Below are 27,217 nucleotides of genomic sequence, written 5' to 3'. Positions count from 1 at the left end.
TACAATAGACGGCACGGCTCAGAAGGTAGAGCGGGTCGCCAAGTAAGTGGAAAGTTCCTGGTTCGATCCTCCAGCTCCTCCATTGTGTCGAAGTGTCCTTGAGCAAGACACTGAACTCGCAACTGCTCCTGATGAGCAGGTTGGTGCCTTGCATGGCAGCCTCCACCATCAGTGTATGAATGAATGGATGAATGTGAGAAGTACACTGTAAAGCACCTTGAGTGGTCTGTAGACTAGAAAAGCGCTATATAAATGCAGGAAATTTACAATTTTACCATTTATAATACCAACAGCATGGTTTCCTCCCTCCTCCCATCCAAAGGAATGACACGCATTGGCCATTTGATGACATCAGACTGGCCTTGTCCTGTCATATCCATGTTTCCAGGGATGGTACTTTCATGCCCCAGTCATGGTCCATGGATCCGATACAGGTACTACTCCAGACATCCCCTCCACCAGTTAACCGTCACATTTTATGAGATCACAGGAGCACAAGTAGGGTTCAACTGACATATCAGGCATGGTGTTGCATTAATTGTGCTTATATATATATATATATATATATATATATATATATATATATATATATATATAAAAATAACTTACATAACTTTGTTTCACCTTATATATATAAAACTTTGTTAAAAGAAACACTCAACAGTCGGAAAAGTGCTCAACAAATAAGGAGCAAACTAACCCAGAGGTACATTGTCTGTCTGCTGTCCTTCCTAGTTATGCGTTTGTTTGTGATGTTGTGTACTTCAATCCAGAGTGCACCTTTTGTAACTTTTTTTGTTTGTTTGTTTGGCTGTCCCACTTCAGAACCATGCTTAAAACCACAAGATAAGCTTTGGTGTCGTACACTCACATATTCACGTTCTCACACTTACACAGACACACACACACACACACATATATACTGCTCAAAAAAAATAAAGGGAACACCTAAAAACACAATATAGACCTCGATGAATGAAATATTTCAGCTGAAAATCTTTATTTATTAGACAGAGGAATGTGTTCAGAGCAAAATAACCTAAGAATGATCAATGGAAATCAAAATCATTAGCCCATTAAGGTCTGGATTCAGAATCATACTCAAAATCAAAGTGGAAAATGAGAACATAGGCTGATCCAACTTCTGTGGAAATTCTTCAAGACGATTCAAAATGAGGCTCAGTAGTGTGTGTGGCCTCCACGTGCCTGTATGCACTCCCTACAACGTCTGGGCATGTTCCTGATGAGACGACGGATGGTCTCCTGAGGGATCTCCTCCCAGACCTGGATCAGGGCATCGGTCAACTCCTGGACAGTCTGTGGTGCGACATCGCGTTGGCGGATGGTACGAGACATGATGTCCCAGAGGTGCTCGATTGGATTCAGGTCTGGGGAACGTGCAGGCCAGTCCATAGCATCAATGCCCTCGACATACAGGAACTGCTGACACACTCTGGCCACATGAGGACGAGGATTGTCATGCATGAGCAGGAACCCAGGGCCCACTGCACCAGCATATGGTCTGACAATGGGTCTGAGGATCTCATCCCGGTACCTAATGGCAGTCATGGTACCTCTGGCTAGCACGTAGAGGTCTGTGCGGCCCTCCAAGGATATGCCTCCCCAGATCATCACTGACCCACCGCCAAACCGGTCATGCTGGAGGATGTTGCAGGCAGCAGAACGTTCTCCACAGCGTCTCCAGACTCTCTCACGTCTGTCACATGTGTTCAGTGTGAACCTGCTCTCATCTGTGAAGAGCACAGGGCGCCAATGGCGAATCTGCCAACCAAGATGTTCTCTGGCAAAGGTCAATCGGGCTGCACGGTGTTGGGCTGGGAGCACAGGCCCCAATTGTGGACGTCGGGCCCTCATACCATCCTCATGCATTCTGTTTCTCACTGTTTGAGCGGAAACCTGCACATTAGTGGCCTGTTGAAGGTCGTTTTGTAGGGCTCCGGCAGTGCTCCTCCTGTTCCTCCTTGCACAAAGGACCAGATAGCGGTCCTGCTGCGGGGTCGTTGTCCTCCTGCGGCCCCCTCTACGTCTCCTGGTGTACTGGCCTGTCTCCTGGTACCTCCTCCATGCTCTGGACACTGTGCTGGGAGACACATCAAATCTTCTTGCCACAGCACGCATTGATGTGCCATCCTGGATGAGCTGCACTACCTGAGCAACTTCTGTAGGTTGCAGATACCGCCTCATGCCACCTCTAGTGGTGAGGGCACTAGCAAAATGAAAAACTAACCTAAGATCGGCCAGAAAAGATGAGGACAGGCAAATGGTCTGTGGCCACCACCTGCAAATCCATTCCTTTTATAGGGATTGTCTTGCAAATTGTCTAATTTCCACCTGGTGGAATTTAGACAATTTACCAACAGGTGAAATTGATTCACAAATCAGTGTTGCTTCCTAACTGGACAGGTTGATATCTCAAAAGTGTGATTGACTTGGAGCTACATTGCATTGCTCATGTGTTCCCTTTATTTTTTTGAGCAGTGTATATATATATATATATATATATATATATATATATATATATATATATATATATATATACACTACCGTTCAAAAGTTTGGGATCACATTGAAATGTCCATATTTTTGAAGGAAAAGCACTGTACTGTTCAATGAAGATAACTTTAAACTAGTCTTAACTTTAAAGAAATACACTCTATACATTGCTAATGTGGTAAATTACTATTCTAGCTGCAAATGTCTGGTTTTTGGTGCAATATCTACATAGGTGTATAGAGGCCCATTTCAAGCAACTATCACTCCAGTGTTCTAATGGTACAATGTGTTTGCTCATTGGCTCAGAAGGCTAATTGATGATTAGAAAACCCTTGTGCAATCATGTTCACACATCTGAAAACAGTTTAGCTCGTTACAGAAGCTACAAAACTGACCTTCCTTTGAGCAGATTGAGTTTCTGGAGCATCACATTTGTGGGGTCAATTAAACGCTCAAAATGGCCAGAAAAAGAGAACTTTCATCTGAAACTCAACAGTCTATTCTTGTTCTTAGAAATGAAGGCTATTCCATGCGAGAAATTGCTAAGAAATTGAAGATTTCCTACACCGGTGTGTACTACTCCCTTCAGAGGACAGCACAAACAGGCTCTAACCAGAGTAGAAAAAGAAGTGGGAGGCCGCGTTGCACAACTGAGCAAGAAAATAAGTACATTAGAGTCTCTAGTTTGAGAAACAGACGCCTCACAGGTCCCCAACTGGCATCTTCATTAAATAGTACCCGCAAAACACCAGTGTCAACATCTACAGTGAAGAGGCGGCTGCGGGATTCTGGGCTTCAGGGCAGAGTGGCAAAGAAAAAGCCATATCTGAGACTGACCAATAAAAGAAAAAGATTAAGATGGGCAAAAGAACACAGACATTGGACAGAGGAAGACTGGAAAAAAGTGTTGTGGACGGATGAATCCAAGTTTGAGGTGTTTGGATCACAAAGAAGAACGTTTGTGAGACGCAGAACAAATGAAAAGATGCTGGAAGAATGCCTGACGCCATCTGTTAAGCATGGTGGAGGTAACGTGATGGTCTGGGGTTGCTTTGGTGCTGGTAAGGTGGGAGATTTGTACAGGGTAAAAGGGATTTGAATAAGGAAGGCTATCACTCCATTTTGCAACGCCATGCCATACCCAGTGGACAGCGCTTGATTGGAGCCAATTTCATCCTACAACAGGACAATGACCCTAAACACACCTCCAAATTGTGCAAGAACTATTTAGAGCAGAAGCAGGCAGCTGGTATTCTATCGGTAATGGAGTGGCCAGCGCAGTCACCAGATCTGAACCCCATTGAGCTGTTGTGGGAGCAGCTTGACCGTATGGTACGCAAGAAGTGCCCATCCAACCAATCCAACTTGTGGGAGCTGCTTCTGGAAGCGTGGGGTGCAATTTCTCCAGATTACCTCAACAAATTAACAGCTAGAATGCCAAAGGTCTGCAATGCTGTAATTGCTGCAAATGGAGGATTCTTTGACGAAAGCAAAGTTTGATGTAAAAAAAATCTTATTTCAAATACAAATCATTATTTCTAACCTTGTCAATGTCTTGACTCTATTTTCTATTCATTTCACAACATATGGTGGTGAATAAGTGTGACTTTTCATGGAAAACACAAAATTGTTTGGGTGATCCCAAACTTTTGAACGGTAGTGTATATACACATACATACTCTCTCTCACACGCACACATACACATACAAAGTAGCTCCATAGCAGCCTTCTCATACTATCATGTATGATATAATAAACACCAGAGAGGACCACAATAAGACATTTCGTGGGCAAGGCAGAAAAAAGCAGAAAACACCAAGAGGAAGCCAGACACAGACAGGAAAATATGAAAATAGAACAGAAGCGAGAAAGAGCAGGAGGCAAACAGAACTGTGTATTCTACCCGGCTCGGATTTCACAGCTCTGTGGGACGCTTCTAGGGACAGCTACCTTAAAATGGATCTTTAAAAAACAAAGCAAAACAAACAAAAAATATACAACACCACCCTGACAAACACACACATGTGCAGGCACATACATAAGCGGGCCTGCCTCACTGCCGTTGTTTCCACGCCTCTCCTCCGTTACGCTGCATCTTCCATGTTTATTTCTAAATGTACACCGTGTGTTTGAGTCCAACCCAACTAGTTCTTCTACCGGGTCTGTAGCATCTGCTGTCTGGTCGAACTGGTAGAAGAACCAGTTGGGTTGGACTCAAACACATGGTGTACATTTAGAAATCAACATGGAGGAAATGTGTTGGAAAAGGCACACAGGTTTAAGTGCTCAGGCTGTTGAGGAACCTCACAGCCCGAGGAATGAAGCTGTTGCTTAGTCTGGTGAAGGCAGCACGGACGCTCTGGTACCTCCTGCCAGAGGGTAGGAGGGTGAAGTGGATGTGGGAAGGGTGGGTGGGGTCCTTCACGATGCTGAGAGCCTTCCGGGTGCACCGTGCATCATAGATGGCCTGGATGGATGGGAGAGCAGTTCCTATGATCTTTCCGGCTGTCTTCACTAGCCGCTGTAGGGATTTGCGGTCGGAGGCCTTGCAGTTCCCATGCCGGGCAGAGACACGGCTATGGTGCCTCTGTAGAATGTGATGAGGATGGGTGGGGGGAGACTCGCCTTCTTCAGACGCCGCAGGAAGTGAAGACGCTGCTGGGCCTTCTTGGAGAGCGCAGTGGCATGTGAGGACCAGGAGAGTTACCTTGCAGTAAGGTTTGGGAAAATACCTTAAAATGAAGTGCATTTACTCAGAAATGGGTCAAAAGCACAAGTTTGGGCAACGACGGGTGAGAGACAGCCGGTGTGTCACATAACGGCCTTCGTCTCTTAGTTGGTTGAGAGCGAGTTGGGCACTTTTCAACCACATCAGGCTGTTTTTTCTTTTCTTCTTTTGAAGCCGAACCGGTCCATCAGTTTGGCCCTTGTGGGGACAGAGTACCACGTTTCTCAACGGGATCCGAGGGCGTCGTGTGCACATCCCGTCTGGCGTTGAATACGTTTTCAAGTCATATAGGGATGTAAAAAAAAAAGAAGGTCTGATTACAACCAAACTAGCTGGCATTTCTACCTACACTTACTGTAAAGTCATATGTATTTTTCCATCACTTTGATAATGATTCCTTTGGTAGAAAGAGAATGGGCTTGTCCACTTGTTCATTCAGCACCACCACTTGTCTGAATATTGTGTATAGAAACCTTTAAACAAATGCCACAAATAAGTATGTGTTGCTGTTCAATTAGGTGTGGGACTTATTTTACATGACTTTTGTAATGTAAAAAGTTATTTTGTGTTTTTTAACCCCCATTTTTCTCCCCAATTGTACCTGGCCAATTACCCCCCTCACCCCTGGCTGGCGTTTGTTTCCTTGGACAGTGATTCATTTATATATTTTTTTTAGTTTGGACATGTGTGTTAGTTTGGACATGTGTGTTAGTTTGGATATATGTGTTAGTTTGGGTATGTGTGTTAGTTTGGACATGTGTGTTAGTTTGGATATACGTGTTAGTTTGGACATGTGTGTTAGTTTGGACATGTGTGTTAGTTTGGACATGTGTGTTAGTCTGGATATGTGTGTTAGTTTGGGTATGTGTGTTAGTTTGGATATGTGTGTTAGTTTGGGTATGTGTGTTAGTTTGTGTTAGTTTGGGTATATGTGTTAGTTTGGGTACGTGTGTTAGCTTGGATATATGTGTTAGTTTGGGTATGTGTGTTAGTTTGGATATATGTGTTAGTTTGGGTATATGTGTTAGTTTGGGTATGTGTGTTAGCTTGGATATATGTGTTAGTTTGGGTATGTGTGTTAGTTTGGATATATGTGTTAGTTTGGACATGTGTGTTAGTTTGGACATGTGTGTTAGTTTGGATATACGTGTTAGTTTGGACATGTGTGTTAGTTTGGACATGTGTGTTAGTTTGGATATACGTGTTAGTTTGGACATGTGTGTTAGTTTGGACATGTGTGTTAGTTTGGATATGTGTGTTAGTTTGGGGATGTGTGTTAGTTTGGGTATATGTGTTAGTTTGGATATATGTGTTAGTTTGGGTATGTGTGTTAGTTTGGGTATGTGTGTTAGTTTGGATATGTGTGTTAGTTTGGGTATGTGTGTTAGTTTGGATATGTGTGTTAGTTTGGACATGTGTGTTAGTTTGGATATACGTGTTAGTTTGGACATGTGTGTTAGTTTGGACATGTGTGTTAGTTTGGATATACGTGTTAGTTTGGACATGTGTGTTAGTTTGGACATGTGTGTTAGTTTGGACATGTGTGTTAGTTTGGATATGTGTGTTAGTTTGGGGATGTGTGTTAGTTTGGGTATATGTGTTAGTTTGGATATATGTGTTAGTTTGGGTATGTGTGTTAGTTTGGGTATGTGTGTTAGTTTGGATATGTGTGTTAGTTTGGGTATGTGTGTTAGTTTGGATATGTGTGTTAGTTTGGGTATGTGTGTTAGTTTGTGTTAGCTTGGATATATGTGTTAGTTTGGACATGTGTGTTAGTTTGGATATATGTGTTAGTTTGGACATGTGTGTTAGTTTGGGTATGTGTGTTAGTTTGGATATATGTGTTAGTTTGGACATGTGTGTTAGTTTGGATATACACTACCGTTCAAAAGTTTGGGATCACCCAAACAATTTCGTGTTTTCCATGAAAAGTCACACTTATTCACCACCATATGTTGTGAAATGAATAGAAAATAGAGTCAAGACATTGACAAGGTTAGAAATAATGATTTGTATTTGAAATAAGATTTTTTTTACATCAAACTTTGCTTTCGTCAAAGAATCCTCCATTTGCAGCAATTACAGCATTGCAGACCTTTGGCATTCTAGCTGTTAATTTGTTGAGGTAATCTGGAGAAATTGCACCCCACGCTTCCAGAAGCAGCTCCCACAAGTTGGATTGGTTGGATGGGCACTTCTTTGAGCAGATTGAGTTTCTGGAGCATCACATTTGTGGGGTCAATTAAACGCTCAAAATGGCCAGAAAAAGAGAACTTTCATCTGAAACTCGACAGTCTATTCTTGTTCTTAGAAATGAAGGCTATTCCATGCGAGAAATTGCTAAGAAATTGAAGATTTCCTACACCGGTGTGTACTACTCCCTTCAGAGGACAGCACAAACAGGCTCTAACAGGTACTATTTAATGAAGATGCCAGTTGGGGACCTGTGAGGCGTCTGTTTCTCAAACTAGAGACTCTAATGTACTTATCTTCTTGCTCAGTTGTGCAACGCGGCCTCCCACTTCTTTTTCTACTCTGGTTAGAGCCTGTTTGTGCTGTCCTCTGAAGGGAGTAGTACACACCGGTGTAGGAAATCTTCAATTTCTTAGCAATTTCTCGCATGGAATAGCCTTCATTTCTAAGAACAAGAATAGACTGTCGAGTTTCAGATGAAAGCTCTCTTTTTCTGGCCATTTTGAGCGTTTAATTGACCCCACAAATGTGATGCTCCAGAAACTCAATCTGCTCAAAGAAGTGCCCATCCAACCAATCCAACTTGTGGGAGCTGCTTCTGGAAGCGTGGGGTGCAATTTCTCCAGATTACCTCAACAAATTAACAGCTAGAATGCCAAAGGTCTGCAATGCTGTAATTGCTGCAAATGGAGGATTCTTTGACGAAAGCAAAGTTTGATGTAAAAAAAATCTTATTTCAAATACAAATCATTATTTCTAACCTTGTCAATGTCTTGACTCTATTTTCTATTCATTTCACAACATATGGTGGTGAATAAGTGTGACTTTTCATGGAAAACACAAAATTGTTTGGGTGATCCCAAACTTTTGAACGGTAGTGTATGTGTTGGTTTGGACATGTGTGTTAGTTTGGACATGTGCGTTCTTGAAGTTCTTCGTTGTGTTGTTATCTTTGTGTTGCACTGCTGTGGGCTGGGGGAAACGATATTTTGTGAAATGACAAGAGTGTTCCTGATTCCTGATACCCACATCCGGGTTCCAACCCGCAACCACGGCCAACTACTTCTGTAGGGACGCCCGACCAAGCCCGAGGTAACACGGGGATTCGAACCGGCGATCCCCGTGTTGGTAGGCAACGGAATAAACCACCACGCCACCTGGACGTCCCCCTTTTTGTGCATCTGATCAGAGTCCTGCTGGTCTCCTCTGCAGGACTCTGCTGTTCACCCCAACATGAGGCAACAGTCAATAAACTGCAGCGTTATGGACGTTTAGCTAATCAGGAATTCCAAGACAAAGATTAAGAGCGATTACAGGTCACGGTTATCACGAGCGATACCAAACTGTTGAACACTTGCACAGCCTTGCAACCCTTATTGTTACACCGCGATGACTTTAAAACTCGAAATGCCTTCCAACACGGGGATCGTCGGTTCGAATCCCCGCGTTACCTCCGGCTTGGTCGGGCGTCCCTACAGACACAATAGGCCGTGTCTGCAGGTGGGAAGCCGGATGTGGGTATGTGCCCTGGTCGCTGTACTAGCGCCTCCTCTGGTCGGTCGGGGCGTCTGTTCAGGGGGGGGGGGTGAAGGAATAGCGTGATCCTCCCACGCGCTGCGTCCCCCAGGTGGAACTCCTCACTGTCAGGTGAAAAGAGGCGGCTGGCGACTTCACATGTATCCGGCAGAGGGGGGTGGAGCAGCGACCAGGACGGCTTGGAGGGTGGGGTAATGGCTGGATATAATTGGGGAGAAAAAGTGTGTGTGGGGGGGGGGCGTGAAATAGTCAGTTATCAGTGTTGGTTGTTGATCAGCTGGCAAACGTAGCATCCGGTAGAGGAGTATTGGTCTTGAAAACTGTGGTGGACCAGTGAGAGGGCGAATCATCAAATAAGAGCACAAGACATGTTCAAGAGATGCAGAAAAACGTTTGTTTCTTTTTCTGCATGAATGACAAACAATGGTTGAATGTTGAAATCTGTGCAGGTGAACTCACGGCTCTCAGCCAGTTTTTCACTTGAACACGGCCGGTTATCTACCAGCTCCATACATCTCCTGTTGGCAGTGCATGACCTTTTAACACCGACAGGGTGTTGTGTGGTCTCACCGAGGCCAAAACCTCTCCAGTCACTTACGAGGAGCTCTGCGATAAGCGGAAACTAACCTGCAACGAAAGCTAAATCATTTCCAACCCACGCAAGGTAAATAAATATGTGGGCGAAACAACTTCCAGAAGAATGAAAGACAACACAGTTTAGTTTATTATTTTTATTTTCTATAAAAGAGATGAGTTTATTCAATGATCATAACAGACTGAATCATAGACCTCGATAGACCACTCACATACCAAATTGAAAATCGAGGAAGATGTCTGAAAACAAGTCCCAAACACAGAACAAATGTAACACAAAAGTAAAATACCTGAATAAAAGCAAACTCCGGGCTGAGCTGCAGGTCAGCACATTCTCTGTAAAACTCATGGCACAGTACGTCCAACAGTTATTGTGAAAAGGAAAAATAAAATAAAAGGCTTAAAAGGAATGAAGTTTTTTTTTTAAACTTTTCAAAACCAGTCAAATAATAAAAATTATATATATATATATTCATATATGGTGGACTTCATAGAAACAAGAAAGGTGACTTAAGCAGAGAAACAAGTTCTCCAGAAGCACTGTGGATTATTCTCACCAAAAGAACGCTTATCTACAATGCAGAACATGCCTCCCTGCACCACAAAACTAAAATATAAAATAAAATAAAATAAAATCATACATTCACACAGCCATCCAAACTTACACACTCACAGATCAAGACGTACACTCAAATGCTATTGTGGCAACGCTGAAATGTATCTAGCTAAAATGTACTGGTTGACAAAAATGAGAAAATAGTCGTCGGGTGTGTACACTCATCGTAGAAGTCCAGCTAAAACTAAAATTAAAACCTGATTATTGATAATGGGTAAAATATAAAATGCTGACTTTCCTTTTTTTTCTTTTTTTGTTTTACACAAACTCTCCCCCCAAAATCTCCCTTCCCATGAAATGTTACACCACCCGATCCCCAATTGCCCCCTCCTATCCCCGAATGTAATATAAGCCAACTAGAATCGCAATACAATACAGGCACTGGAGAAAACACCGTAAGAGACACGTCAGGATTCATTCAGAGTTCAACCAAATCCCCGATCCTACAGATGTCCCAGTTAATAACAGAATTAGAATTCACATCCACTATTATCGAACAAGAACAATTATAGAAATCAAAACTGGTTTTGTTTTTTTTTTTGTGTTTTTTTTTTAAGTTTTCCTCTTCCTGGCTTTTTTTTTGTTTTTTTTTTTTGTTTTGTTTTGTGTGTAATAGTTTGTTATTGTTTTGCGCTGTTGCCCAAGTGCCCTAGGTGAAGCAGAAGGAAACTGACTGTGAGGACCGGCTGGGTAGCGCCGTCTGATGCGTTCAACGAGTGTGAATTATCTATCTTTGCTCAATTTGAAGTTCTCCTGTAACAGTTAAGCCAATTCATTCAGCGTTTGTATTTTGCTCCTTTTGACTCCCACCCGCCCCCCTAAAACCAACAACAAATCTCTTTGCGTATTGCTCTTGGACCAAAATCATAAAACTTGGATCAGAGCGCTAAATTTAAAAAATAGTTTTTTTAAAAAGAAAGTGGCCGGCTGATGGAATAGAGACAAGCTGCTCACCTTAGTAACCCACAAACTAGTTCAGTAGTGTGAATGTGTGTCAGTTGTTAAGAGGCCAACAGCTCCACCTGGATGTGTTGTACATGAAAACGAATGGTGTTAAGTGGTGGTGAACCTGTCTCCTTAACTAAAGCTCGGAAACAGCTGGAGACTTCAATCCATCGGTGCCCGCGATATCCAGCTCTGCTCAATTAAAAAAGACGAAGAGCTTTCCGAAAAAAGATTCTGTCTTTGCTAAATACTTGCTGGAATTAAGTGATAATGCATATATTAGGCGTTCTCACGAGCTACCTACAAGACTCAAGACTAAACAATTTAGCATAACAGGTGATAGGGTTGTTTGGCATAGACGTCAGTGGCGGAGTGTATTGGTGAGAAGGTTTAAAATAAACGAGGAAGAAGAAAAAGAAAAAAAACAAGAGACTCAAAGTAAACAGTTATCATAGTATAAGAAAATACTTCTTTACAGTAGATACTACATGAAGAAAAAGATCTATGCTGTTCCTGGGTGTAACTCTTGTTATTGGTTTGTTCGTGAGTCCAGGCCACAGAGTGTACGGCCCATATAGGAAAGAGGTGTAAGGCAAACTGTACCTTCTCTGCTGAGAAATATACATTTTACAGTATGTATGGAAGTTCTCCCACCCAATCCCCAACCCCCCAAAAACCCCATCCGCCAGACCACCGCCATTGCATGTCTCTTTACTTACAACGAAGAAACGAAACACAAACAGAACACAAAAGACCGGTCTTCTCCGCCACCTTGGACATCTGGTGGTTTCAGAGTGCCTCGGCGCAGTCTGTCAGTACATTATCAGAGCATTTCATAGTTATTGGGATGTCTTTTCCTCCTACGATTAACAGTTTGCCTTTGCTCCCGCAAACACCACGCAGTAAGCCGGGGTGACAACGGCGAGCATGACAGCAAGAGTCCTTGCTCTCTCTCTCTCTCGGTAAAAGCTGGGCAGACAGCGCCAAGTCCCGAGGAAATGACATCAGATGAAAAGATTACGAGTATCCCTGTCCATCGCGTCCTTTCGGTCCATGGACAATAAAAGCAGTGACCACTCATCACGCTATAAAACCTAGTTCTGTTTACATAGATTCTTCTAGTTCCTCTGTGGTACACGGTCGCCAATCTCTCTTTAGAGTTAGTTTGCGTCCTTGTAACTTTTGCAGTTACGTCTCAGTGGCTGTCCTCCTCAAAACAGATTCTCCTCAAAGATAGCCATTAAGTCACTTTGGAAATTCATGTCAATGGTTGCCGCCATCTAGGGAAAAGACAACAAAAACAAAACATTAACAACATGTACTTTGTTTGCCGAGATGTGCTCCCCTCCCTTGTTGCCCAGCTCACCCCCCTCCTAAAAAAGGGGACAGCATCCCGATCCATACATCGTAAGTAACCAAATGAGAGTTGTTTTCGAACCGAAACACTTAATTGCCAATGTCGTTGTAGGAGGAATGGACCTGGGTCTCAGACTCAAAATTACCCTCACATCTAACCAGACGTTTTTTCTCCAATCATTTACCAGTTTATTGGTCAAGCCTGCCAACTCTGTCGATGTTCAAACCAAATATACAGTGGTTTCAGAAAGTATTCAGACCCCTTAACTTTTTTTTACTTTTGTGTTGTAGATGTAATTTTAAATGGATAAAATTGCAATTTTTACCCATCAATTTACACTCAATAACCCATAATGACAAAGCGAAATCATATTTCATTGACATAGGTTTTCAGACCCTTTGCCATGGCACTCCAAATTGTGGTCAGATGCATTTTGTTTGCTTCAATTACTCTTGAGATGTGTCTAGAACTTGATTGAAATCCACCTGTGGCAAATTTAATTGATTGGACATAGTTTAGAAAGGCACACACCAGTGTATTTAAGGTCCCACAATTTCCACTTCATGTCAAGCCAAAAACCAAGCCAGGAAGTCTAAGGAACTCTCTGTTGACCTCTGTGATTGTGGTGAGGCATAGATCAGGGCAAGGGTACAAAACCATTTCTAAATCTCTCCAGGAGCACAGCTGCTTCAATAATTGTGAAATGGAAGAAGTTTGGAACCACCAGGACTATTGGCCATCCGACCAAACTGATTAACCAAATGGTCACTCTAACAGAGCTTCGGAAGTCCTCTGCAGAGATGGGAGAACCTGCCGGAAGGATGACCACCTCAGCACCACTCCATCAATCAGGCCTTTATGGTAGAGTGGCTAGATGGAAGCCACTCTTGAGTGAAAGGCAAATGACAGCCCACTTGGAGTTTGTCAAATGGCATTTAAAGGATTCAGAGCATGAGGAAAAAGATGCTCTGGTCTGTTGAGACAAAAACTGAACTCTTTGGGCAGAACTCAAAACACTGTCTGGTGAACACCAGGCACTGCTCATCCCCTAGTTAATACCATCCCTATGGTGGTGGCAGTGTCATGCTATGGGGGTGCTTCTCAGCGGCAGGGATGGGGAGACTGGTCAGAATTGAAGAATGAATGGAGCCAAATGCAGAGAGATCCTTAAAGAAAACCTGCACACAACCTCAGACAGGGGCGACAGTTCACCTTTCAGCACGACAATGACATGAAGCACACAAAGTCTAGACTTAAACCCCATAGAACGTCTGTGAAGAGACCTGAAGATGGCAGTTCACAGACACTTTCCATCTAATCTGAGGGAGCTTGAGAGGATCTGCCAGGAAGAACAGGATAAACTGCCCAAATCCAGGTTGCAAAGCTTGTAGAGACTTACCCAAGAAGACTCGAAGTTGTAGTTGCTGCCAAATGGACTTCGACAAAGTTCTGAATCAGAGATGGGCAACATGATTCAGAAAGGGCTGGTGTGGGTGCGGGTCTTTGTTCCAACAAGCAGTTACACACCTGAGTCTTCAAATCAAGGTCCTTAGCAAAGACTATTTGTTGACTAATAGAATCAGGTGTGTAACTGCTTAGTTTGAACAAAGACCTCCACCCACACCGGCCCTTTCTGGATCATGTTGCCCATCCCTGAACTAGAGTTCAATTCTTCATTTTGAATAAATATGCAAAAAATTTCTCAACATGTTTTCACTTTGTCATTATGGGTGATAAGGAAAAATGACAATTTTATCCATTTAAAATCAAATCTACGACACGAAGTAGGGGGGGTCTGAATATTTTCTGAAGCCACTGTACATCTTATAAGTCAAGTCAAGTTATGTGCTGCATAATCACACCCATGGTTATTTTTTGACTCCAGTCCTTTGCTGTAAATTCTGTCATCCCCCCCCATCGTTTGTCACTTTGACCTGCATCTAGCCCTGTGAGCCAGAAGATTTTTGTAAGTAAATCAAACTGATCTTTCATGGAAATTGAGACTAATCTCAAGATCACATCTTTGAGGACCGATCCATCAGGGCTACGTAGTTGAAGTAATGCAGCAGAATTATTGGTGACAGTAATGGATGATAGTTACTTTTCTCTTAAGTGAAAGTTGGGTGTTTGTCCTTTAGGGGCGAGTAACTTTTGTAAGATACAGCTGTACAAAGCGGCTTCATAAGCCAAACCAACCTTGCAAGTCAATTGCACCAATCATTGGCACAGATTTGTGCGAGAGACTTCAATGTAACTGACTTGCTTTTCCAAAAGGAGGACACTCCGATCTCAGCTTTGGATACCGACTCAAAGTGGCAGTGTGACTGAGATGTATTGCAAGCATTATTGTATGGAAGTATGGTGGCAGTGGTGAATAGTAAGAGTGTAGAGGAAGGCATGCAACAGCAGTGAGTTAAATTATGCAGGCCCAATATTCAACATGCAAGCATGTGTTGGCTGTTGTCATGAGAATCACTGTTTTTAGATTTATAATTTTGCCTCTACCCCTGTTCTGGTTTTTACAATTCTGCTGCATAGTGCTTCAATAACTTAGCGCTCCAGGATTCGTATCCATAGCCACTGCGCTTTGAAAAAACAATCTCACCGCTTCTCTCCTCCTCCTCTCCTGTTCTCGACGGCGGGCTAGCTCCCTCTGTTGGTCCAGTGGATTCTGTGCTGGGGGCTGGGGCGGTGTGGGGGGTTGGGGAGGTTGCTGTACAGTGACAGGCTGGGGGTCTTGCTGCTGCTGCTGCGAGGGAGGCTGCATGTGCTGCTGCTGCTGCTCCAGCCGTCTGCGAGGCTCCTCATGTACCCTTCTGCTGGGCTCCAGGATATCCTCTTCATCCCGGCCCCTGAAGGACATATAAACCAGCCATTGGTGCAAGGTTAAGGCCAACACTTTCTACGATTGTTTGGTTAGATTTTGGTTAGTGCCCCCCCCCCCTTAATTAAGAGTCAATGGATATGTTTACATGCACACTGATATCATAAAACGATAGACCAACCAGACAATCCAACTTTATAAACACATGTAATATATGTGTCTGACATTCTTCTGTAAGAAGTGGGGTTGTTGTGAAGCGTCTAGTGTGTTGGTGTAGTGTTCTGTGCCTGTCATGTCTCACTCTCAACCTTCCCCGCTGGCTAGCAGAAATGCAAACAGGAGAGCCGAGCACGCAAGTCTCTCCCTGCCAGTAAATAGCCTTTCCAACAGCAAACCCTATGTAGTGCCTCCTCGTGGCGACACATGGTAACTGGGTACACCTTGGACCCTGGCTGAACTACAAGGGACTTGGAGGAGGTCTGGCCCCTAGACGTGAGGTACACAGACCCACCAGTGTGTGGCTATTCCCTCATGCCCACGAACCAGCCCCCAGCTATGGGGTAAATAGTGCCACTGCCTAGTGGATACCTCGGGAGAGGGATAGGCTACAAGAGTAAACCCCTACAGAAAATCAACGTCCACAGTGTTGTTGTTTTTTGTTTTTCTTGCCCTTTTGTATGTGTTTAAGTGGAAGAGTACTGCTGGCGTCAAGTGTGGCTGCCGCTTCTCCCTCTCGTAGCCCCCCCTTCCCATCGACCCCTGTATGTCTGTGTTATGTTTATCTGTTGTCTTGTTTCACCGCCGTTTATTGTAAAGCGACTTTGAGCGCTATATAAGTTTGATTTATTATAATATAAAAACCCGATAAGAAACCTGGATTTTTGCTCACTCCATTTATTGGTGCATGCCAACGCCTTAGTCTGGTTTCTTTTGGCTTTTTGAAACTGTGGCATGTGAAAGGTCATCAGAAACAGTGTATCAAATGTTGTTTGGACAAGGCATAGACCTCTGACAACACAGCCAAGTCCAAAAGAATCCATGTAAACCTGGATGTCAAATAAGTCAAATTATCCTGAACCATCAAAATGCTTTTATTAAAACATTTTGTTAAAATTGTTTACTCATAGTAAGTGAGGTACTGGTGTGCATGTAAACATGCTAAATGTCAAACCCACCCTTTGCCCCATATCCCGACCAAGGTTCATGTCACAACCCCCCCCCGTAGCGATGTTTTCATTTTACTGCATCATGTTTTGCCTTGATTATGAAACTTGACTACACTATGTGCCATGCTAATTAAGTTATCATCCTCCTCCCGTCTGTTCCACGTCTGTCCTTGTTACCGTAGCTTCTCTTGCTCTCTACGGAGCCGGTCCTTCTCCGCCTGCTCGGCCTGGGCCTTCAGAGCTTTCTCTCTCTCCTCCTTCTCACGGGCAGCCCGGCGGAACTGCTCAAAACTGTCACTTGATGATTTTACCGCAGATGAGGGCGCTGACGTGGACTTCTGTGCCAGACTGGCCCATGAGCCCATGTTCTTCAATTTCACATCCTGTTTTATCCATATGGGGAAACAGAGACAGAAGGAGAACTGTCGGTGGGTGCTAGGCAGAGTATAACTCATCAGGTTTAAAACAAAACAAAGATTCTAATCCCACTGAGGGCTGAAAATCTAATGAGATTGTAAAAAAAAAAAAAAAAAAAAAAAAGGCACTATGATCCTTGCACCCACCTGTACCTTTTTAGGTGCCACAGATGCCTTGGACTCCTGCTTGAATTTATCCTTATCTTGCAGGGAAGGGGGCGGCCCACCGGACTCAGAGGAGCGGATGACGGGCCGAGAACTGTCTGTGGACTTCACATCTGCCCAACATTAGTACACACACACACACACACACACACACACGTGCATACACACTGTTAATATCCCGCAAAGATTTGGGTTCTTACGCATTAACAGAGAGAGTGGAAGAACAAGAAGCCTTGGTACTGACTCTGCTGGCCGTGGCCTGGTAGAGAGGGCTTGTTATCAAGATGTTTGTGATGGTCTGGTCTCATGGCAGGGTTGAAGGACTCTCCTCTCATCACTGGCGAGGGAGGAAGCTTCTCCTCCTTTACCCCGCTGTGGCTTCCAGGGGCCCTCTGCTGCTTGGTGAGGAAATGGTCACGAGTTAAAAAACGGGTAGACTGTACTGACCACTGCATACTAGGAACACCCCACACGACCTGCCGTTTTGGAGATGCTCTGACCCAGTCATCTAGCTGTAACAACTTGGCCTTTGTCAAAGTCACTCAGATCCTTACGCTTGCCCATTTTTCCTGCTTCCAACACATCAACTTCAAGAACTGACTCTTCACTTGCTGCCTAATATATCCCACCCCATGATAGGGGCCATCGTAACAACATAATCAATGTTACTCACTTACCTGTCAGTGGTTTTAATGTTTTGGCTGATTAGTGGATAATATGTATGTGTCTATGTGTGTGTATGTGCGGGACTTACCTTTTTGGACTGCATGTTGTGAGGCGGAGACTGGTGACCCACAGGTGGGTACTGCGGTAGTTGAGGGGAATGCATCATGAGAGGAGAGGGGTTGTCCCTCAGGTGGCCTGTCAGAATCAAGAGGGAGGTGTTTAGAGTTACAATCTATCCACATTTAAACCTGTTATTAGGGATCTTTCTCCTGCAGCTGGATAAATATCCAACTGCAATGCCCCAGAACTTTGTTGTGCCATACTACAGCCTGGTCCTACTAAATACAGCTCAATTTGATCCTTTCTAGGGGGAGAGCAGACATTTTGAATGTGATTTTGATTTTTAGATTTATTTACACTTGGCCTATTTACAGTGGCCAATCGCTACTGGAAGCATCTTAGACATTATGCATGTGCCAGAGCTGATACATAACTATTTTATTCACAGCTGCAATGTCTACTGGGAGCAGTTGACCCACATGAGACAGACACCAGACATGCAGAATTTGTGCTGCAATGCTCTGTTTCTGCACCAGATCTACTTCCCTAAATCCATATGCCTCAAGGAAGTGTTAGTTTACCTAGATTTCTAGGTTTGGACAAGCTGGCTGTCATTCACCCATTTTTTGTTTTTATGAAGACCTGCTGATGTCATATACTGTCATATGTCAAATCAGCATTACCTTCTCAAGTGTGATTTCTGATTTCTTTGACAGGGGGGAAGAAAAAGAAAAAGCAAGCTGAACGCTTCATCCCGGAGGTGGAAAAGTACATGAAACTTGTTAGCCTATACATTTTACAGGGACAACACAAGACCAAAGTGTGTAATGTCATAGCTGCAGATGTTGGAGCTAAAGGTGAGCAGTAACTGACTTCAGACAAACAGGTATTTCCTCTACTTAATGAGTCAGACAGTTTCAGTTTCAAGTAAAATAGATCTATTATCAATAACCGCAGTTTATCCAAGCAAACATTATGTACTACTATTACTTTCGGCTGCTCCCGTTAGGGGTCGCCACAGCGGCTCATCCGTTTCCGTCTCTTCCTGTCTTCTGCATCTTCCTCTGTCACACCAGCCACCTGTGTGTCCTCCCTCATCACATCCATAAACCTCCTCTTTTCCTCTTCCCTGGCAGCTCCATATTCAGCATCCTTCTCCCAATATACCCAGCATCTCTCCTCCACACATGTCCAAACTACACTACCGTTCAAAAGTTTGGGATCACCCAAACAATTTTGTGTTTTCCATGAAAAGTCACACTTATTCACCACCATATGTTGTGAAATGAATAGAAAATAGAGTCAAGACATTGACAAGGTTAGAAATAATGATTTGTATTTGAAATAAGATTTTTTTTACATCAAACTTTGCTTTCGTCAAAGAATCCTCCATTTGCAGCAATTACAGCATTGCAGACCTTTGGCATTCTAGCTGTTAATTTGTTGAGGTAATCTGGAGAAATTGCACCCCACGCTTCCAGAAGCAGCTCCCACAAGTTGGATTGGTTGGATGGGCACTTCTTTGAGCAGATTGAGTTTCTGGAGCATCACATTTGTGGGGTCAATTAAACGCTCAAAATGGCCAGAAAAAGAGAACTTTCATCTGAAACTCGACAGTCTATTCTTGTTCTTAGAAATGAAGGCTATTCCATGCGAGAAATTGCTAAGAAATTGAAGATTTCCTACACCGGTGTGTACTACTCCCTTCAGAGGACAGCACAAACAGGCTCTAACAGGTACTATTTAATGAAGATGCCAGTTGGGGACCTGTGAGGCGTCTGTTTCTCAAACTAGAGACTCTAATGTACTTATCTTCTTGCTCAGTTGTGCAACGTGGCCTCCCACTTCTTTTTCTACTCTGGTTAGAGCCTGTTTGTGCTGTCCTCTGAAGGGAGTAGTACACACCGGTGTAGGAAATCTTCAATTTCTTAGCAATTTCTCGCATGGAATAGCCTTCATTTCTAAGAACAAGAATAGACTGTCGAGTTTCAGATGAAAGCTCTCTTTTTCTGGCCATTTTGAGCGTTTAATTGACCCCACAAATGTGATGCTCCAGAAACTCAATCTGCTCAAAGAAGTGCCCATCCAACCAATCCAACTTGTGGGAGCTGCTTCTGGAAGCGTGGGGTGCAATTTCTCCAGATTACCTCAACAAATTAACAGCTAGAATGCCAAAGGTCTGCAATGCTGTAATTGCTGCAAATGGAGGATTCTTTGACGAAAGCAAAGTTTGATGTAAAAAAAATCTTATTTCAAATACAAATCATTATTTCTAACCTTGTCAATGTCTTGACTCTATTTTCTATTCATTTCACAACATATGGTGGTGAATAAGTGTGACTTTTCATGGAAAACACAAAATTGTTTGGGTGATCCCAAACTTTTGAACGGTAGTGTATCTCAATCATTATGTAAACACACCTAAATAAACAAGCGCTTATTGAGCTTACAGCTTTAACCTTCTGCGGTGCAAGCAATTACGAACAACTTTACTGAGCATCCCAGTCAAAAAGAAAGCATATCAGTATAATTAATGAGTACAAAAGTTACACTTCTGAACCATACTTTGACAAGTTTTACACAATCATTAAATGGTTATTTGCTCTAAATATGTATTAACACTGCAGAGTAAAATGACTCGGTAAAGTGACTAGTTTTAGCAGGCACTTGTTATAGTTAAATAAACATCAGGAAAACAGTTTGCAAGAGCTAGTAACTAGCTCCTGCAAACTCTTCAGCTAATCTGTCCAAGTTCCTATGGCAGGCATCTCCTCCCCTTTGACTAGCAAGTTTACAATCTTGGTTATTTGCTCTGCTGAGTCTGTGATGCTGCTGTTGGACATAACTGTGAGCAGGATAGGGACATTTGGCTTTAGCCAACTAGCAGCCACAATGGTGGCTGGTCCAAAAGCAATCACACTATAATTTGTCCCTTTGCATTTTAAGTGCAATTCACCCAGGACACATTTTAACACCGGATATAAAAGGGGATTAGTGTGTGGACCAGACATGTTGCTTCTGGCTTATTATCGTCTCTCCTTCTTCAAAACTGACGGCGTCCACCCCAACGGGCTGGGTAGCCGGATAATAGCAGCCAACCTGAAGAATCCTGTACAGTCCTTTCCACGTGACTGACTGTTTACATCCCACATTTCCCTTCCGGAGCCTCCGCTTCTGCCTGTGGTGACACCCCACAGTACTGTTCCGCCCACTGGCTCTCTCTGCTGGCCTCCTCTGTCATTGACCCTCTCACTGGGAGGTTTCCCCCATACAGACTATTATTAGGCACTGTGCCGCTCATCCAGAAGAAGAAGAAAGCCACGTTATTTTGTCATTGTAGGTTACAATGAAATTTGTTTTCTGCATTTAACTCATCCTATTGTATAGGAGCAGTGGGCAGCTGCAGTGCCCGGGGACCAACTCCAGTTCTTTTTCCTATTGCTTTGGGCAGGGACACAGGCAGGACGATTAACCCTAACATGCATGTCTTCCCCACCCCCCCTTTTCTCCCCATTTGTATCCGGCCAATTACCCCACTCCTCTGAGCCATCCTGATCTCTGCTCCACTCCTTCTGCCGATCTGGAGAGGGCTGCAGACTACCACATGCCTCCTCTGTGGAGTCGCCAGCTGCTTCTTTTCACATGACAGTGAGGAGTTTCACCAGGGGGATGTAACACATGGGAGGATCACGCTATTCCCTCCAGCTCCCCCTGCCCCCTGAACAGGTGCCCCAACCGACCAGAGGAGGCGCTAGTGCAGCGACCAGGACACATACTCACATCCAGCTTCTCACCCGCAGACACGGCCAATTGTGTCTGTAGGGACGCCCGACCAAGCTGGAGGTAACATGGGTATTCGAACCGGTGATCCCCGTGTTGGTAGGGAACAGAAGAGACTGCCACACCATCCGGATGCCCCATGCATGTCTTTTTGATGGTGGCAGGAAACTGGAGCACCCAGAGGAAACCCACACAGACATGGGGAGAACACGCAAACTCCACAGAAAGGACCTGGGACAGCTTGGGGATTGAACCCAGGATCTTCTTGCTGTGAGGCAACAGTGCTAACCACTGGGCCACCATGCTGCCTAGTCTACATGATGTATCTTATAGTATAAACAACAACAACTGAATATCTGGAGCAAATATTTGCAATTTGCATCCTATTTGCTGTACTCGCGTCGGTTTTAACTCTGCTTTGACACCAAACAATTTTGGCCTCTTGAGAGATCTCTTGGTAATAAGTCCTTTATCATTAATGATTTGTTTCTAATAATCTGGACCTTTTTATGATTACTGAGACATGGCAGTCCACAGGGGACACTGCTCCCGATTGGGCTAGGCCCCCTGATTTTGCATATTTTCATATTCCCAGGCCATCCTGCTACTTTTGGTAATTTTATCTCCTTTGAGGTTTTATGTTTTTTTATCAGTGGCTCACTTTACTCTGCATCTTAATTTATAGGCCCCTAATTCAGTTGGTTTTATTTCTGAGTTTTCTGACCTTCTATTTATTGTCATGCCAAAATATGACAGGATGCTTATTCTTGGTGATTTTAATATTCATGTGTGTTGTGTTGTCCTTCCCATTCTCTGATTTCACATTTTTTGGATCTTGTAGACTCTTTAACCTCATTCAATCTGTTAAAGGGGCCATATCTTCCAAAAGTCATATTTTAGACCTTCTTCATCTGGTTTCCCTAGAGAGTCTTAATCTGGCGGATATGCTTGTAAGTGACCATAAAGCTGTCATTTTCAAAGTTCCACTACAGCTCACTATTCCTAGTCGCCATCTAAAACACACTCTTGCCTTCTCAACACTGGTTCTGCAATTAAATTCTGTGATGCTGTAATTCATCATCCTTTAATCTTTCTATACAGATGCACTGTTAAATTCATTCAATGATCAGTGCCTATCCATCCTTGACCAAATTGCACCGTTTAAAACTAGGAAACAAAAATCAAATAACCTCCCCTGGCTGAATGATCACATTCGTGCCCTTAGAAGACTGTAGAAAATCAGAGTGACAATGAAAAGTCAACAAGTCCAAATTAGCACATAACACCCTTAAAAACCAAATGTTAATTTACCAGAAGGCAGTTAAGGATGTGAGATCAGCGTACTTCTCTGAATTGATATCTAGAAATAACCACAACCCTAAAGTTCTCTTTCGGGTAAGATGTCTGTGAATGTTCTCATTCATCCAGGTCATGGTTATCCAAAGGAGTTGAATCAAGTGCAACTGGACTTGGTATATATCCGTGAAGACGTTTCGCCTCTCATCCAAGAGGCTTCCTCAGTTCGTGCCTTTCTGACTAGACGAAGCTAGTCTCTTTCGGGTAATTGATTCTGTTATTAATGGTCCCTCCACTTGTTTTTTTAACCTGATGTTGAACTGTCTGAAATTTTTTTCACTCAATTTTGTAAATAAGGTGGAGAATATCAGGTCCCAAATCCAGCCTGACCCTTGTATTCGTTTCATTCCCTATATTAATTCTGTTTCTTTTACCCAGTTTCAACTAATTACAATTTCAGTGTTAGAGAGTACAGTCTCCAGTATGAACTCCTGCTCCTGTATTTTAGACATCGTTCCCACTAAGTTGCTCAAGGAGGTATTTTCAACTGTTAGCCCTGTTATTCTGCAAATTCTTAATAATTCTCTGGCTTCTGGTTCTTTTTGAGACAGTTTTAAGCATGCCATTGTTCACCCATTGCTGAAGAAACCTAATTTAGATTCCATGTCCTTAAGTACCTACAGACCAATCTCTGAATTGTCTTTTTTTAATCTACAGTTCTGGAGAGAGTAATTTTCATCTCAATTGATTTCTTTTATGAACAATAATAGTGTTTTTAACAGTTTCCAGTCTGGTTTTAGAGCACTTCATAGTACCGAGACAGCTCTAGTTAAGGTTACTAATGACGTACTGTTGACTGCAGACAGAGGTGACTGCTCGATTTTAGTTCTTTTAGACTTAAGTGCTGCCTTTGACACAGTCGATCACAGTATCATCTAACATTGCTTAGAGACTTGGATTGGCATCAAGGGCTTGGCTCTTAGTTTATTACGCTCTTACCTTTCCAACAGAACTTTTTCTGTTGTTCTGGGTAACTCTACTTTCTCGATGGCTGTTGAGTTATGGTGTCCCTCAAGGCTTAGTTCTTGGCCCCCTTCTGTTTTCTATATACATGCTAACGACACTCAGTTATACATGCCACTAAAACCCACAGATCCTAGCGCCTTAGCAAATCTCATAACTTGCCTCTCTGACATAAAATCCTGGATGTCTGAAAATGTTTTTCAATTTAATCATAAGTCTGAGGTCATTCTGCTCGGTTCTTCAAATTCCATCAGCCCTTTTGGTACTTATCTTGGTGGACTGTCAGGTAGTCTTAAGCTGGCTGCTAGGAATCTAGGGGTAATATTCAATGCTAACCTTGGTTTTGAGAATCAAATCAAACACGTTGTTCAGTCATGCTTTCTCCAGCTCAATGTAATCTCCAAAATTAGGTCATTTTTATCAACTGCCGATCTGCAAAAAGTTATACATGCTTTTATCTATTCTCGGCTTGACTATTGCAATGCACTTTACTCAGGTATCAGTAAGGGCTCCCTCCACCGTCTGTAGTTGGTACAAAACACCGCTGCTCCGCTCATTTACCAGGACAAAGAGGCATGACCATATCACTCCTGTGCTTGCCTCTCTACCCTGGCTCCCTGTTATATTTCGAGTTGATTTTAAAATTTTATTATTCACTTTTAAGGCCTTAAACGGTCTTGCTCCTACATACATTTCTGATTTATTGACCTGGTATATGCCCTCTCGACCATTAAGATCCGCAGATGGAGCCCTGCTGGTTATTCCCAGGTCTCGGGTTGTCGCAAAGGGTGATCGGGTTTTTGCTGTTAGAGCCCCCACACTACGGAACTCTCTTCCCATTGAACCAAAACAAACCAAGTCTCTAGCTTCTTTTAAGTCTCATTTTAAAACTTTTGTTTTTTTGAATGCTTTTACAAAACGTATTATATTTGTTTTTATTTACTCATACTGTTTTTATTTTCACTCTTACGTATTTGGTCTTATTCTTATTTTTGCCTTGTTTGGTTTTATTTCTTTGCAAACACTTTGTAACATTGTTTGAGGGAAGTGCTATATAAATCAAAGTTATTATTATCAATATTAATATCCTCTAGAACTCACCTGTGCTGTAAGGGTCAGCCTTCATCTGACGAGGGGAGGGTTGTTGCTGCTGCTGCTGGATGATATGCTGTGCTTTGCTAGTGGGCATAGACACCTTGTGTTGAGAGCCCTGGCTCTGAGAAGCCTGTCCGGGGCCCTGCTGGTAGCCCATCTGTTGCTGCTGAGGCTGCTGAGTGTGCTGCATGTGGCGGGCTGGGTGAGGGGGCAGCTGTGGGGGCTGGGTCTGTTGTGATGGGGCTAACTGGGCCTGAGACTGGACCGAGAGCTGTGAGGGAGGCAAGGATGTCTGGGAGGACAACTGTGACTGCACCTGGACAGACTGCAGGAGGGGTGCCTGCCCCAGCTGCTGCTGCTGTGTTTGCTGCTGCCGAGTCTGGGCCTGGAGGGACTGCATGAGCTGTGGGGGGTGCTGCGAGGGCTGGCGGCCTTGCTGGAGTTGCTGCAGGTACAGCTGCACTTGACTCAGGGGCATCGTGGGCCCCGGCTCCTCATCATCCTCCAGCAGCATCTGAGGTGGCTGGGAGGAGAGCAGGCCTTGCGGGGTCAGTGTTGGGGGAGACAGGGGCCGCTGGTGCAGGGGTTGAGGGGGCTGGAGAATGTGAGAAGACAGTTGGTGCTGAGGTGGGGCTGCCGACTGGGGCTGGAGCTGCTGCTGTTGTGGTTGTTGTTGTTGCTGCAGGTTTGGCTGCTGCTGAGGGGGTGCTGACTGCTGCTGGGGGGGTTTGGGAGGTAGAGGGGCTGCCTTGCTACTGGGCCGGGAGGGCTGCTGGGGCATGGCGTTGTGTAGGGCTTCAGTGTGAACAAGGGAGAAGACAGGGAGAGAACAAGAGAAGTGAATTAGTTGACTCAATGGTACGGTTTTAGAAGTCATTATTGCAAACACAAATAAAAGTTTCATTCATTTTCCTTTGAAAAAAATATTAATGTGGTGTTTTAGTCTTTATTTGATAGCAGGCCCAGAGTCGAATTCTTACACAGGAAGCTGCAATAAAACCTGCACCTTAAGATATGCCTTTTTCTGGTTGAGCCACGGAGACACCCCACAGAAGATGGATAAATCTATACTGAAAATGACATGTGATTACTGCTCGTAGATATATACCTGGAGACGGGAGGACAGGATGCTGGTTGAGGAAGGGATGAGTCTCCGGGGAGACGGGCCCAGCGGTGGGGTGGGAGTTGAGGTGAGGGGGTGCAGGTGAGGAGGCATTGCCAGTGTGGTGAGACAGGTGCATGAGCGGCTGGCCAAAGTGGGGCAGGGAGTCGAAGCTGTTCTCCAGCATCTGGGAAGACTCAAGGGCTGTGACTGGTGGGGCCATGAAGCCTGCAGGAGACGGCTGATGCTGCTTCATCTGGCCGCTAGGCTGGAGGCCCGGACCCTGGGGATGAAGCCCAGCCTGAGCTGCAGCGCCTCCCTGAACATGGGAATGCATCTTCTTCCCCTCCTTTGCAGATTGCCCTTTCCTCTTCTGCTGCTTCTGAATCATTCCTGACAATAATCAAGTAAATTGACCATGTTACAGCTCGTTATTGCCCAAGTTGCTTTAATCCCTTGTCCACTTGGCGTTCAGCTATATGAAAGTGCTCTGGGATTCTTAGATACTCTTTTTCTAGATGTCATCTGACACTCTTTAATCTTCCCAGTTTTGATGGTTACGTCCTATGTGCCTTTAATGTGTGCAGGACACCAAGAAAAATACCTTGTATGTGCAAACATTTGTGGTTCTCAGCAAAACTTGACCTTTGCCATGTCAGTATTCCATTTCCAAGCATTTGTGTTGCAAAAACCGTAGGAATCCCTTACCTCTCTCTCCACCCTCACTGTCCGAACTAGAGCCACTGTTCTCAGAAGAGGACCCAGCCTTTTTGTTGGCAATCATGGCTTCCAATGGCTTCTCAACTGCTGGTGGAAGTAAATGAAACATATCTAATCACTCAATGTTTCTAGAACATAAAAATAAAATTACAAATGTATGAACCTTTGGCAAACAACTGAGCTTTGCATCTGACCTGCAGGGACTTTGGTCATTTTCAATCTCAAAAATTCTAAACTTTTTCCAAACCTTGTTTTTGAGACTTGATGATACAGTACTTTTCCGTGGCATCTATAGTGGTGGCACTCAACAATGTGCCATGAAGGGCTGTGAGTATGCAGTTCTTTACTCCAACCAGACTCTACTGGACTTCACTGATTAGTTCCTCCTGTTTTTGGTTGAAGGTGTGCTAATAAGTGAAAT

General features: G+C 43.8%; 1 protein-coding gene across 12 annotated transcripts in view; it reads right to left on the bottom strand.

Annotated features, from left to right (window-relative positions):
* Positions 1-11,815: 11,815 nt before the first annotated feature.
* Positions 11,816-27,217, bottom strand: part of brd4 (bromodomain containing 4) — a 60,571-nt gene continuing 45,169 nt past the window's right edge. For 5 of the 12 annotated variants that reach the window (XM_056287212.1, XM_056287203.1, XM_056287207.1 and 2 more), the window contains exons 11-19: positions 26,785-26,883; positions 26,083-26,469; positions 24,981-25,769; positions 17,809-17,915; positions 17,299-17,452; positions 17,037-17,167; positions 16,651-16,856; positions 15,089-15,335; positions 11,816-12,406 (exon numbers count right to left, since the gene is read on the bottom strand). In XM_056287212.1, the coding sequence (XP_056143187.1) occupies positions 12,338-12,406; positions 15,089-15,335; positions 16,651-16,856; positions 17,037-17,167; positions 17,299-17,452; positions 17,809-17,915; positions 24,981-25,769; positions 26,083-26,469; positions 26,785-26,883 (2,189 nt within the window). In that variant the 3' untranslated portion in view covers positions 11,816-12,337. The remainder of the gene's footprint in view (positions 12,407-15,088; positions 15,336-16,650; positions 16,857-17,036; positions 17,168-17,298; positions 17,453-17,808; positions 17,916-24,980; positions 25,770-26,082; positions 26,470-26,784; positions 26,884-27,217) is intronic. The other 7 variants (XM_056287206.1, XM_056287215.1, XM_056287204.1 and 4 more) reach the window with 4 other exon arrangements.

Source organism: Lampris incognitus, chromosome 10 (assembly GCF_029633865.1).
Source record: "Lampris incognitus isolate fLamInc1 chromosome 10, fLamInc1.hap2, whole genome shotgun sequence".
NCBI classification, from domain to species: domain Eukaryota; kingdom Metazoa; phylum Chordata; class Actinopteri; order Lampriformes; family Lampridae; genus Lampris; species Lampris incognitus.
The sequence above is the reverse complement of the archived record's forward strand: the minus strand, read 5'-3'. Positions and strand labels throughout refer to the sequence as shown.